This window comes from Coregonus lavaretus (genome assembly GCF_964263955.1).
Source record: "Coregonus lavaretus genome assembly, chromosome: 15".
In the NCBI taxonomy this organism is placed as follows: Eukaryota; Metazoa; Chordata; class Actinopteri; order Salmoniformes; family Salmonidae; genus Coregonus; species Coregonus lavaretus.
The window spans coordinates 45696230-45711352 of record NC_140002.1 but is presented as its reverse complement, the minus strand read 5'-3'; the positions used below and the strand labels follow the sequence as shown (position 1 = coordinate 45711352).

At 44.1% G+C, this 15123-nt stretch overlaps 1 protein-coding gene across 1 annotated transcript in view; it reads right to left on the bottom strand.

Moving 5' to 3' along the window:
- The window catches only part of LOC311142727 (forkhead box protein O1-A-like), an 83874-nt gene extending 69814 nt beyond the window's left edge, over window positions 1-14060 (bottom strand). The window contains exon 1 of the mRNA XM_084178386.1: window positions 13186-14060. Within this exon, the coding sequence (XP_084034512.1) occupies window positions 13186-13776 (591 nt within the window). The 5' untranslated portion in view covers window positions 13777-14060. The remainder of the gene's footprint in view (window positions 1-13185) is intronic.
- Between the last annotated feature and the right edge of the window lie 1063 nt (window positions 14061-15123).

Below are 15123 nucleotides of genomic sequence, written 5' to 3'. Positions count from 1 at the left end.
CGGTACCAGTGCATCAAGACTGACACCAACCACTGCATCGCAGTGCTAGAGGCGTCACTACAGACCTGGGTTCGATCCCAGGCTGTGTTGCAGCCGGCCGCGACCGGGAGACCCATGAGGCGGCGCACAATTGGCCCAGCGTCGTCCGGGTTAGGGGAGGGTTTGGCTGGCCGGGATGTCCTTGTCCCATCGCGCTATAGCGACTCCTTGTGGCGGGCCGGGTGCATGCACGCTGACATCAGTTGCCAGCTGTACGGTGTTTCCTTCGACACATTGGTGCGGCTGGCTTCCGGGTTAAGGGAGCAGTGTGTCAAGAAGCAGTGCAGCTTGGCGGGGTCGTGTTTCGGAGGACGCATGGCTCTCGACCTTCGTCTCTCCTGAGTCCGTACGGGAGTTGCAGCGATGGGACAAGACTGTAACTACCAATTGGATATCACGAAATTGGGGAGAAAAAGGGGTAGTAATAAAATACAAAATAAAATGTCTGACACCAACAGGCTCCTGAACAACTTCTATCCCCAAGAAACAAGACTGCTAAATAGCTAACAAAATGGCAACAGTGTGTGAGTGTGTACAATCCTGTAAGTGTGCATACAAGGGTCAACTCAGATAGTCTGTATTGCCATTTTGTTAGCTATTTAGCAGTCTTGTTTTTTGGGGATAGAAGCTGTTCAGGAGCCTGTTGGTGTCACACTATCTGAGTTGACCCTTGTATTTACTTTCATTTTTGCACAGTCTTTATGTACACTCACAGGATTGTACACACTCACGCACACTGACACTCCAACACACACATAACATGCACATATATTTACAGTGCCTTCGGAAAGCATTCAGACCCCTTGACTTTCTTTAAGCAATGGCTTTTTTCTGGCCACTCTTCCGTAAATCCCAGCTCTGTGGAGTGTACGGCTTAAAGTGGTACTATGGACAGATACTCCAATCTCCGCTGTGGAGCTTTGCAGCTCCTTCAGGGTTATCTTTGGTCTCTTTGTTGCCTCTCTGATTAATGCCCTCCTTGCCTGGTCTGTGAGTTTTGGTGGGCGGCCCACTCTTGGCAGGTTTGTTATGGTGCCATATTCTTTCCATTTTTTTAAATAATGGATTTAATGGTACTCCGTGGGATGTTCAAAGTTTCTGATAAAAAAAAATTATAACCCAACCCTGATCTGTACTTCTCCACAACTTTGTCCCTGACCTGTTTGGAGAGCTCCTTGGTCTTCATGGTGCCGCTTGCTTGGTGGTGCCCCTTGCTTAGTGGTGTTGCAGAACAGGTGTATATACACTGAGATCATGTGACAGATCATGTGACACTTAGATTGCACACAGGTGGCCTTTATTTAACTAATTATGTGACTTCTGAAGGTAATTGGTTGCACCAGATCTTATTTAGGGGCTTCATAGCAAAGGGGGTGAATACATATGCACGCACCACTTTTCCGTTATTTATTTGTTAGAATATTTTGAAACAAGTTATTTTTTTCATTTCACTTCACCAATTTGGACTATTTTGTGTATGTCCATTACAAATAAAAATCCATTAAAATTATAGGTTGTAATGCAACAAAATAGGAAAAACGCCAAGGGGGATGAATACTTTTGCAAGGCACTGTATATAGGTAGGAGCTACCGAATGTCATTTTTCATGAGTTTTACAAGCGAATGTGAATGAGAGACGTGCAAATTTACAAAGTTTTGACGCATGCAGTACTGGCTCTCCAGCAGCATGTCTACATGCTGTGTCTGTGTGGAGTCCGGAGTTGCTAGGGCAACAGGCCTGCCTACTCTGCTCAGAGAAGAGGAGGGAGGAGCAGAGGGGGTGAGAACGGAGAGGAGAAAAAACGCAAGGAAATCAAGATAACAGTGGCAGCTAATAACTAATCCTAAGGGCTTTGCCTTCTCAAACATGGCCGAAAGCTAACACAATATGATGCCACTTACTTAGCTAGCAAGTTATTCTAGGTGTCGTGTTAACGCATAATTCCGCGTTTTTCACCCAGGAAAAAATACTAAAATGCTTCTTAATGTAATTTCTGCTCGGCATCAAATTCTGTGCTTCAGTTGCGCTTCTAAACTCGGATGAGAATTCACAAATGGGCATTCTATCAGCAGACAACACTCTGACTGATATGTAGCTTATTTTCTCAGATACTTTTCTCGGTGTAGCCTGCCTACTTTTCTCTGGTAAAATGCAAGATTAACTTTAAGCAAAACATGAGGAAATGTAGCTGGCTACATTCTTTCTATGATAGGCTTAAACATTATACATATGATGGCCATGTATCGTGGTTGCAAAAAATACCTTGCTTTTTCATTGTAAGCTCATTTACTTGTGTGGCTGCCAGCTGAATAGCTTTGCACTTCTGTTGTTATCTGATGAAAATGAAGATATTTTATGTCTAATGTGTTGCAAAACTTCAAAGAAATAGTTTACGGTATTGACGGTATTGAAAAACCATCCCGTGGCTATTTCCAAATACCCCGGTATACAGTATATATACGGTATACTGCCCAAGCCTACCCTGTATATTGCTTCTTACTTTCTCATGTTCTTCTTATTTCTAATGTTAATTTGATTGTGTTTTTATTCTACATTGATATTGATTACTACATTGTTGGGTTTAGAGCTTGCAATTAAGGCATTTCACTGTACTTGTGCACGTGACATTAAAACTTGAAACTTGAAAGTTAGCTGGCTAACTCATTGATCCTGCTTTGTAGTATACCCCTGTGGTGTTGTAATCATTACATTTTACATTTTAGTAATTTAGCAGACACTCTTATCAAGAGTGACTTACAGTAGTGAGTCCATACATTTTCGTACATTATATTGACAAAGAATTTCAGACATGGTCTTCAGGGATCTCAAACCCGCCCCCCAAAATAAAAAATAAACATTAACAGGACGTTAGTCACACACACACAGTTACAGAGCTGCTACACGTGTGGCTGGCAACGGCTCATGTCACAGCTCATTGAGAAAAACACTGAGTTCCAGGAAGATGCCGTTCATGGCGTGGTGCACTCTCTCTCTCTCTCTCTCCCTATCTCTCTCCCCCCTCTCTCTCTCTCTCTCTCTCCCTCCCTCCCTCCCTCCCTCCCTCCCTTTGGCGCCTAGCCCCAGCCTCCAGGGCCTCCAGGCTACCCCAGGGGAGAGAGAGAGGCCCCGGCGGGCAGGCTGGCGGGTAGGCAAGGGGTGAGACAGGGCTGGCTGCTCTGGCAGGGCAAACGGCTGGAACGCCCAGCTGGCACACACAGACACACAGACACACAAACACTGATGGGCAATAAATAAGCATAGCGTGGGGAACACAGGAAGCTCCACCCACCTCTAGTACCCCCCGCCCTCCCTCCAACCACACAGAAACACGCACGCGCACACAAACACACACACAGGGTGGAGAGCAGCATCCACCCCTAACACCCTCTGCCTCCGATAGGGTGGAGTGCAGAATCCACTCCCTACCCACTATGAAGTGGTGGGGAGTGGTGTTATCACAAAGAGTAAAATAACACCCTCCTCCCTGTCCTCCCTGGTAATCTACTATCACCATTATCATCATTATTATTACTATCAGCATCACTGGGGGTGGCATTTGGGAATCATTTCCCCCACCCTATATTGTTTCCGTATTACGGTAGTGTGAATACTGTACATACTAGATATATAGATAAGATCTGATCTGATCTATGCCCTTTTTAGAGATATGATGATCACTACTCTACTAGTGTAGTGAGAAAACTGTTGATAAGGTGACAGACAGCAGGGAGAGCACAGGGAGGGACAGTTGTAGAGAATAGAGGAAAGCTAGAGAAAACACCTCACTTTACACACGCACAAACCCGCGCGCACACACACACACACACACACACACACACACACACAATTACCCTGAGCCAGGAACTATCCTGTCTTGTGCTCTCCCTCCTTCCGGGAGAGGGGGCGAAAGAGAGAGGGGGCGAAAACGCTCCATTGGGGACCGCAGCTGTACCGCATCAAGGCAAATTGGTGATGTGACGTCATCGTGGTAATGGCAAGATGTTATCTAGCAAACTTCTAGAACAAATCAAGGAGCCAATAGCGATTCTCACTGAAAAATTGTTGGCAACACTCACCACTTGTTTCTCTAGTCAAAGCGGCTAGTGCCTACACAAACTGGGTGACAGCCGGCGGTGAGCATTACACGAAATAAGCACACGTTATCAACATGTCAAAGGTGAATTGCTATAACACCATAAGCATGCATAACATTTTACTTACATGCAACAGAAATTATTAATTCCAAAAAACTATTAGAAAACAATGATTTGTATTGTTAAACGTGACTCTGTAAACTGAACGTTTTAGCCAGCTAGCTAGAGTGGGCAAGTTAGCTGGTCCTTATGTTGGATGTACGTGCTGATGTATCACCACACAGGCTACGTTTTCTGTTATTGGTCAACAACGACGGCACCGCTTCAGAAATGGAATAGATTTCTATTTTCTCCGTCTCGGCTTGAGCGGTCTTCACAGGAATGAGCACCGCCGACCGCGCCGCCTGGATATAATTTTGCCCCCCTGCCTAGGCTTCATTGAAAATGAATGGGCCACCCCACCCGCCGCGCGCTGTCTGTTAGCGCCTTAACTCCTCCCTGCCTCCCTCTCTCCCTCCTCCCTGCCTCCCTTCCTCCCTCTCTATCTCACTATCTCCCTCCCTCCTCTTGCTATCTCTACCTCCCTACCCCTTCCCTCCTCCTTCCCTCCCACCCTGCCTGGCCCTTATGTTTTTCAGGGCGGAGGAGATGCGAACACACGGCAGGCCGGTGATATTTTCCAGCCAGTCAGCAGGATGTGCATCATAGTTCATTGTGGGGGACGAACCAAGGCACCGACCGAGCTGCTGGTGTTTTTACAGGAAGGGGTAAAAATAACCAATCGCCAAAGGTTCCACCGTCCGGGGCTTGGGGCTAGGGCGGGGGCGGGGGCTGGGGCCGGGCCGGGGGTTGGGCCGGCCGGCATAACATGACATGAAAAACTCCTGTTATGTTTGTTTGTTTTAGATTAAAGGACAACAGCAATTTGCACACAACGAGCGAGGATGCTCTTTGAGGTTGTGCTCCCGGATCGTTTGTCAAAGTACTGCAGTTATTTTGTTATTTACAGGTTATAATCACCTGAAATATATTTTCAACCGCTAAATGTATGCCATACCTATGCGGTATTTGTCATAACAGTATTCTTGTGTTTTATTGGTGGTTGACCACATAGTAGTACCAAAGACATGACCTCAATTCATGCCAAGTATTTCTCAGCAGACTGACTGACCCACACAAATGTTGAAGCCGCAGCACTCCCTGTGTCTCCAATGTGTGGGCCTCTACTGCAGGACAGGGCTGAGGGCTAAGGGCTCAAACAGGAGACTTTGTGGTCATGAGTGGTTAAAGCGCTTGACTAAAATCCTTAGAGTTCATGGTGACTACATGCAATGTCACACAACCGACCCTTCACACTGCAACTCTGTCACCCCATGGCCAACAACACGCATGCACGCACGCACAAACACTCCCTCACCCACCCCACCCCATGTCCCAAGAATGTTCCAAGGCTAAACTGAGTCACATGATGCGATGGCTTGTACTGACTTCTGGTCACATAGCAGCTTACACACTACAGACAGACGGACGCATTCACAGACACACAGGCATGATGTGCTTATATACAGTGCCTTCAGAAAGTATTCCTACCCCTTGACTTATTGTGTTACAGCCTAAAAATCCAAATATATGTTTTTCTCACCCATCTACACACAATAGCCCATAATGACAAAGTGAAAACAAGTTTTTAGAAATTATAGCAAATTTATTGAAAATGAAATACAGAAATATCTCATTTACATAAGTATTTACACCCCTAAGTCAATACATGTTAGAATCACCTTTGGCAGCGATTACAGCTGTGAGTCTTTCTGGGTAAATTTTAAAGAGATTTCCACACCTGGATTGTGCAACTTTTTTTTTTTTCAAAATTCTTCAAGCTCTGTCAAATTGGTTGTTGATCATTGCTAGACAACCATTTTCAGGCCTTGCCATAGATTTTCAAGCAGATTTAAGTCAAAACTGTAACTCGGCCACTCAGGAACATTCACTGTCTTCTTGGTAAGCAACTCCAGTGTAGATTTAGCCTTGTGTTTTAGGTTATTGTCCTGCTGAAAGGTGAATTCATCTCCCAGTGTCTGGTGGAAAGCAGACTGAACCACGTTTTCCTCTAGGATTTTACCTGCGCTAAACTATGTAGAATATTGGACTGTTGGAAACTACAACTCCCTACTACAAACCGCACAGTTCAGGCTTGATTTGATTTATCTGTAGAGAAACTGTGCATTGCCCAGAACAAAATGGAATTCAAATAATTGAACCAATGTCAGTTAATCGCTCAGCACTAGCCATTTGGGACACAGACCTGAAAGGCCAAGCAGTTGAGTCCGCACAGGAAACTAGAGGACACGGACGACGCAGGGATATGAGCACACAACTCTGGAATTCGAGGATGTTTGATGCCCCCCCCCCACAGCTCCTACATTGATTGAGGCATTTGTGTTACCTCCTGTTATTGTCAAGACTGAGGACTCAGAAAAATACAGGTTTCGGGCCTGAAAGTAAGTTCTATGGCTTCTAGCATCGCCAGGCGCCCCTACCCCACGACACACCCCCACGTTGAAAAAGAAGAAAGGCTATAGATGTTGAAGAATTTCAGACAGGTTTAGAATGAAAAGGAGGAAAAGGCTGTCTTGTAGCTAGGGCAGTAATTCATAAAGCGGCCATGCAGTGACCAAGTCGTTTTGTTTCACACAATGGAAACTGATTTGTTCAGCCCCGGCAGCCAGTCAGTCACATATAGCTCTGCAGGCATTTCCTGACTCACTATTGGTGTTCCATCTCACAGAAGAAACATTAAACTCCTAAACACTTAGGCTGCTAGGCATATACTGCAAAACGTTGATTGAACACAGGACAAGTAAAGCACAAAATGCTGTGGGAGATGAGTTAGTCTTAATTTCTAAGTCCATGTTTTTATCTGTCTGTCTGTCTATCTGTGTCTGTCTGTCTGTCTGTCTGTCTGTCTGTCTGTCTGTCTGTCTGTCTGTCCAGAGTAACCTGTCATTCTGTCTGTCTAAATGTGTCTGCATCTCCTCTTCTGTTTGTAATTCCATCTGTCTATCTCTGTCTGTCTGTCTGCCTGTCTGTCTGTCTGTCTGTCCAGAGTAACCTGTCATTCTGTCTGTCTATCTGTGTGTCTGGGCTAAGTAGTAGTGTGGCTCACTCTCACATGGTCTTCTTCACCTCACCAGACGGTTCTCCCCGGCTCTCCCTATCCTATCATCACCACTGAGCTGACTAACTACCTACGCACGGCAGCAGACTTTGGCCCAGGGCATTCCAATTCCAGTAAATGTTTTGTTTGCGTAATGTCTCTTATAAGACGAGTCACCCCATCTGAACTCTCACATCCATATTCACACTTAGCCTACCCACAGTGGTGGCTCGGTTTGGGCGCTGCCAAGATAGCCTCGTAAAAACAACATGGAGTGTTTTGACTGATAAAGAATATTACCGTCCGTACGAGAATATGTATATATATTTTTTTACATTCCTTTCCCACTGAGGAATGTTTTGAGTGCCAAAATACAGTATGTGGGCCTTTTATTTAACAAACACAAACAAGCTTTTAAGGATTCTAGATCAGCACTCCTAGTCCTACTCTGAGATGCTTGATACATACAGGCTTTAGTCTGAGCCCAAGCCTGCTCTAAGCTCACAGTGCTGTAGTAAACGAGAAAACTTCCTGTGCCAGCGTTATGATAGCTCTTATTGAACTGGCCCAGTGCCAGACCACCCCCACTGAGGCTTATGGTACTTAAGGTATTTCTACAACCATCTAGTCTAGTGCAGTGTCTGCTGCTCACCAAATCAGCATGTGGAGGAATAGAGCTGAGTGAAGCTTTCTCTGATTGACTGGATGTCTGTCTGTAAGACACCACAACAAACTCAGAGGCCGGTAGAATTGACAACAACTGGGAATTGTGTCATTGTGTTCACGAGAGTCATGCAGTGCATTTGGGTGCCAATAACCTGCATGCCAAATCTTTCCATGACCAACTCTGAACTCACTCACTGCTTGTTGTGCTCCTCTTGCCCTACAATATCATCATGTGCACCGACCGATAGCGTGTTTTCTTTTGTTTTGTTTTGTTTTAGATAAGCCTGAAGCGGGGCTCTCTCTAGTATTCCAACAGAGGTTCTATAACTTGTTTGTTTTCGAGAGGAGTAAAATGAGTGACAGAAGAAGGAAGGGAGGCCGAAAGCACGTGCTGTATCACTGGAGAGGGAAGAATCTCTCCCCTCTCTCCCTTCACTCCTCTGGACTTTAAAGGTTACTGGGGTACCTAGGTTCATCCAGCGACCAGCCATATCAAGGCTGACTGATAAACATTTGCACAGCCACCAGCAGCAGGGTCCTTTGCTACATACACAGTGCTGTTGAGGAATATGGACAAGGACACAGAGTACTCCACTACTAATATAAACAAGGGTGCGTGTGTTAGAGTTTCAAAGGAACAAAACGTTCAAGATTGACACACAAACAAACCATAGCATCATGGACACTGTGCCTATAGGCCTAGTTAAATTGGGTCAAAGGGAATCTGTAAGAAAACATTGCATTTAACCTGGTTTAGAAGGAAAGTAAATACAATGTGCTGAAATGAAAATGTGCATACAGTATCGGCGGCGTAAATTATTTTGGGTCATTTCTTTAGCAAGTCTCCATAATGAAGACAAACCATTCTTCAGTCCTTCAGTCCTTTAATACTGGTATATTGTAGCTACAGATACTCTGATATAACAGATAGATTGCTCCCTCTCTGTTCTCCTTACAGGCCTGTCTGCCCACTCCTCCTAGCTTTCATTCTTTGCCAACACGTCTTGAACAGAAACTAAACACGACCAGCATTGATTCTAATGGGGTGGGGTAAAACTCGGACTACACACATACACAGCCAATAAGAGTGCGGTGCCACCCCAAATGGGCACGGTGCCTATAAAGCGGGTTTGCCAGTCGCATTCCTTACACTCCAGTGACAGACTCTCTCTCTCTCTCCCTCTCCTCTACCAACCTCACACTTAGAGCCGTCACTCACCCTAGTCAGAGGCTGTATGTAGCCTATCAAGCGTCTCAGAGTAAAAGTGCAGATTTAGGATACGTTTTGCCTTTAAGATCACAATGGATAAGATTATATGGACAGGGGGTTTGCCAGTCGCATTCCTTACACTGCAGTGACAGTCACAGACACACACAGACAGACACAGACACACACAGACAGACACAGACACACAATTCAGGCAGAACGCAAGTTGTTACACATTCAGTCATTTGTCAATATATAAATCTAAAACATCATCTAAAACCAATGGACCAGCACAGCATGGTGACACGGCGTTGATACGGATATTTAAATCACACTGCCCCTAGGTGGCTTTTTGAGCCTGATCTCTGGAACCTGCTGCTCTCCTCCTCTCTCCTCTTTCTCTATTCCTTCTCTTTCTCTCTCTATTTCTTCTTTCTCTATATATATATATATATATCTCTCTCCTTCTGTCTCTCTCTGTCACTCGGTCTCTCTCTTTATTCCTTCTCTCTCTTTCTCTCTGTCTCTCTCTCTTTCGTTCTCGCTGCATCGTTGGGAAGGGCTCATAAGCAAGTATTTTGCGGTAAAGTCTACACCCATCGTATTCGAGCGCATGTGACAAATCAAATTTGATTTGATCTCTCTGACACACATGCCCACTGCTACATCTTAAAAGTGGATCCACAGAAACATCCCATGACCGCATGGAATGCTGACACTGCGCTGTCTCAAGGGGAACGAGGGCAGACGTTGTTTTGTCGCGGCACGCGTAGGCAGACCATGACTGTTACGTCTTGGAACACACCTGTGGAGTACCTGTCTCACAGGTAGATACAGGTAACCCTCCACAGCTATTTTTATCCTGTAGAAGGGAGGGACGCCTGACGTCCATTAGAGTAGCATAACAGCCGCAAGACTGCTACGCTAAAACTTCAGCTATGTAGTGGGGTGAATGAGAGACACGGTTATAAATGCACAGTTACAATTACACAGTTCCCTGTGCCTTTGAGAAGGCACCTATTATTATCCTTAGATGTAACATTAAACGAACCATTTATGAATGCCTTATTTTAAATTGTATTACCATAGATAAGTCTTTTTAGATGATTTGTGAAGCATCTGTGTAGTACTTATGAATAGTTTATGAATGCTCTATAAAGCATGTATGATAAGCAAGATGGTCCACCTTTAATGGAGAGATGTGCTCTTCACTGGAAAAGATCAGCTGTGAGAACAGAATCATCAGAATCTTCACTCTGTGTAGATAGAATTATCTAGATAGATTAGGGAATCGTGTTGGCTCTATTCATTCTATTTCTATATGCTATGTTCAGAGCGTCTCACCTCTCTGAATAGCCTACACTCCAGCTTTGAGAAACAAGTAAACTTCTCTGAAGTTGTCACAGGGATTAAAGCTCTCCGTCACTGCAACGGATTTCCATCATATGGATTCTGGAGATGTCGTTTTTGAGGTCAGTGTAGATCTGCAATTAAAATCTCCGGGGGGATGGGGGGGTGGGCTGGTTTGGAGATGACATAGCCTAATACAGAAGCATGTCTGTTCAACAAAATATATTCCCAAATAAATGTATTCTCAAATATTTTATTTTCTCTGTTACGCTGTGTGCACTGAACTGACATGCATGCTTGTTGCTGACACTCTGATGTTGAAAGGGAATGAAATAGTCTGTAATAATAACCGCGGCGCTCAACTCAAACAGAGGTGTGTAGTCTGCCCTACTGTAGCTGCTGGTAAAGTAATACAAAGCCTATACTTTATCACTCAGGTGCAACTTCCAGTGCTAATATTTTTGCCATGTAATGTTGTTATTTAAATAAAATCAGACAACCCCATAGTTGAATAGTTGACTTATTTACCTAGTCGGCTTCTTGTTGTGTGTTCTATGTGAGAGAAGTATTCCTCTTGAGGTGCATTCAAGTTGCGAGAGCCATAGGGAGGGAAACGTATTCGGACAAGCAGTCAATGCACAATTCTTAATGCAATCATGGGAAAACACTTTTAAAAGCAGTTTTGGCTAATGTATTTTGAAAAGAGTTTTGGCCTTTGTTAAAAAAAAGAGGGGGATCCAAGTTTTCCTTTGCTAGCACTTTTTTCAACCGGCGTTTCAGGCATGGTGCACTTTTTGGTGAACGTCGGGAACCAAATCGCATAATTTGGCTCCCTGATTTGCATACTGTTACTGTTGCTCTTTGAGCTCCAGACATTGATTATCTTCAGATAAATTATAAAAACTAATTCTCTGATGATGGTAATTCCTCAGTGCAGGTTTTAGATACATTTCTACGCACTACTGAACGAAGAGCCATTTGGGAGCCAAATGAACAGCTCTTTTAGGTGAACAGAGCCAAATTATCTAAACTCAAGAGCTCTTAAAGGGGCAATTGCATCTTAAAAGGGCAATGACATACACGGAGTATACCAAACATTGCGAACCCCCCCCCCCCCCCCCCCCCCGCCCTTTTGCCCTCAGAATAGCCTCATTTCATCGGGGCATGGACTTTACAAGGTGTCCAAAGCATTCTACAGGGATGCTAGCATTCTACAGGGATGCTGGCCCATGTTGACTCCAATGCTTCCCACAGTTGTGTCAAGTTGGCTGGATGTCCTTTGGGTGGTAGACCATTCTTGATACACACGGGAAACTGTTGAGCGTAATAGAAACCAAAAATATATATTTTTTCGAGTGAATACTAATAATGAATAATGATGTATTTATATTTATAATAAAATAATCATTATGAATAATAATAACAACAATGTAATAAGGATGTAATAACAGCCATCAGGATGTTGTGTCCAAAGGGGTAAATGCATCAGTTGGCCTACAGGTGATAATGCTTATTGCTAATAGCACATCTGATAATATAGACCATGCATAGGCTATATGCATGGTCCAATATGTTATTTTAATTTTATTTTTAACCTTTATTTAACTAGGCAAGTCAGTTAAGAACAAATTATTATTTGCAATGACGGCCTACACCGGACGACGCTGGGCCAATTGTGCGCCGCCCTATGGGACTCCCAATCACGGCCGGTTGTGAATCGAACCAGGGGGTCTGTAGTGACGCCTCAAGCACTGAGATGCAGTGCCTTAGACCGCTGCGCCACTCGGGAGCCCCAAAATAATTTTTACATAATTTTTAACAATATGTTATTGGGCTCATTTCTGGAGGTGGAAATTATATTTTAGATGGTGTCAGCAGATAGAGAATGATAGAGGCCTCTAGTGACCAAAAGGTTGAATTAGCATGGGCAGCGCCATTGAGGGTTTCCACCATTTTAATGTAGTCAACTGGGTGGGACTTCCAACTTCATTGACTGGACCCTCCTGGTGACCCTGGAGGGGTCATCAGGAGGGATCAGCCAATCGTGGAGAAGAAAATTGACTACTTCAAAAGGGGCTAGCCTCAATGGTGCTGTTCATGTTGTCACAGATGCTATAGTGTAACAGATACAAAGATGAGTCCTCTATCTATCTCTATGTGTCAGCATAATTTTCATTCATTTTGGAGTAGAATGTCCATTTAAAAAGTCACCAGAACTGAGCTTCTCATTCCTTCTACATAAAAAGTATCCCAGGGAGGACCACGGACCCACTTAGCAAGGGGACTGGAATTGGTCAAACTCCAGTTTAATACATGTAGGCCTACAAAATGATCCTCTTTCCCTAAAAGCATGATGGTAATGACTTTCTTACATCAGGGGAGGTTAACTTGGCCCTAGACAATCGATCTGAGATACACATTTGTATTTTTTTATCACTGCCCCGTGATCTCCAAATACCCCATATCTATCCATGATTCTGCACTGCGGGACATTGTGGCACATAGTGAATTAATGACGTGGGCCTTTTTTGCATTCTGAACCTAATTTAGTTGACTTGACACAGTGTAGCCTATAATTCAGGGGATAATTCATAACAAGATGGTTATAAAATAGGCCTACATAATGTCATATTAGATATTACGCGCGAATGGATGCTTTTTGCTTGCTTACCTTCCAACCTGCAGAGCTATTACTGTCACCTTTATCCTTAAAATATGGCACGCTCTTCACCATCCAGTCATAGATCTGAGACAAGGTGAGCCGCTTCTCGGGTGAGCTCTCTATCGCCTTGGTGATGAGGTCCGCGTAGGACATATTCCCCCACGCGTTCCGACGCGACGAGCTGCTTTTCCTCTGCGCGGCTGCGGCGGAGGCCACCGAATTCGACCCGACGGGGGACGAGAGCGGGGGCACCTGTTGCTGGTGTGGCAGCAGAGTACCCGGGTGCTTCTGTAACTGCTGTGGATGATGTTGTTGCTGCTGTTGCTGGTGTATACATTTCTCCTGGCATTGAAAATCATTGCACAAAACGAGCGGTTTCTCATCCTCCGGGTAGTCCTCTGACTCCTCTAACAAACTGAGGTTCCTAATGTATTCGACAGGCTCCTGCTTGACTGAAGGCGCCGGTGAAGATGTGTTCGAGCTGGCCGGTTCGATGAACTCCGGTCGAGGCAGAGGCCAGGTGCATGACCGGGGGCGAGAGAGCGGCTCGAAATCTGGGTCAATATCAACCAACTGTTGCGGCGGTGGTAATTCTGCCATCTCGAAAGCAAACGGGCAAATAGCGCAACTGTCACATAAAGACACTCAATGAATCGTCCAGTCCAGGCACCAAATGTAAAAGAGTAGAAACCGTCGTCACTTCTTCACGAACTCCCTGATAAAAGGCACTGGTTGATAAAGGCCGGTGGTTTGCGATGAAGGAATAAAAATAAAACTCACTCGGGCTGTCCTTTATCTAAAACTGCGCGGTTACAGTCAAAGTGTATCCGTCTTCTGTTCTGTCTATCACGCCTGTCTTTGTCGTTGTCTACTGTCAGTGTCAATCACGGTTATACTAAATTACCTTTGTAAATCCTACGAAGTAAACTGGTAACAGCCATTGGGTAACACCCACTAGGACCTTGAGTGACAGTGAGCCGCCACCAATGATAACCCTTAGGCCTCTATATATAAAGTAAACAGGACATGGCTATTACATTGCCTAATGGATGTTTCTGTTCTTATTCTATCAAGAACAATATTTTCCACCCTGAAAACAGGGGCCAGGGCAGTGAGTTAAAACGTTATAACATGGAAAATATTGAAGGAAGTGCAAGCGGTTAGAACAATGTGTTTTTGAGTTGTGTCTGTCTATTTTTTAGCCCATGTCTTATGTGAAAGTTGTCTGGGGTGTCAATGTTATTAAGTATTGGCCTACCTTATAAAATGTTGGACAAGCCTTGGATTTATAAAAGTATTAATACTGGTTATCCTTAAGCAAACACATGTATGAAGGGAAATAAGTGGGCAGAATTTTGTTGTTGTTGTTGTTGTCGTTATTCAATAAACATAAACTTTATAAAGAGGGTGTTTTGCCCCACTATCGGGGAAAACGCCTCCCTCTATGGGGCAAAATGCCCCCTGAAGATTAGTGTGTTAAAATCCATTTGATACGTTTTATTTCTGCATTTTTTAGTAATTGACTCTAAAAACCTAGGTATCTTATTTTAATTTAACAAATCAAATATTCGAAACAAAATGCCATTGGACATCTCACTATTAATAGCCTCATATTGATGAGGTTTTCGCGCTTCCTACCCAAATCACCCTAAAGTATCTCAAAATTGATTGTGTAATTCAATGAAGTTACTTATAGATGATTTGGATATGATTTTAGAAAATGCTGATATACAGTGCATTCGGAAAGTATTCAGACCCCTCGACTTCTCCACATTTTGTTACGTTACAGCCTTATTCTAAAATTGATTAAATTGATGAGGGGAAAAAACAATCTACACACAATACCACATAATGACAAAGCAAAAACATGTTTTTTGCTCCAAATGGGCTGTCATGTGCCTTTTACTGAGGAGTGGCTTCCGTCTGGCCACTGTACCATAAAGGCCT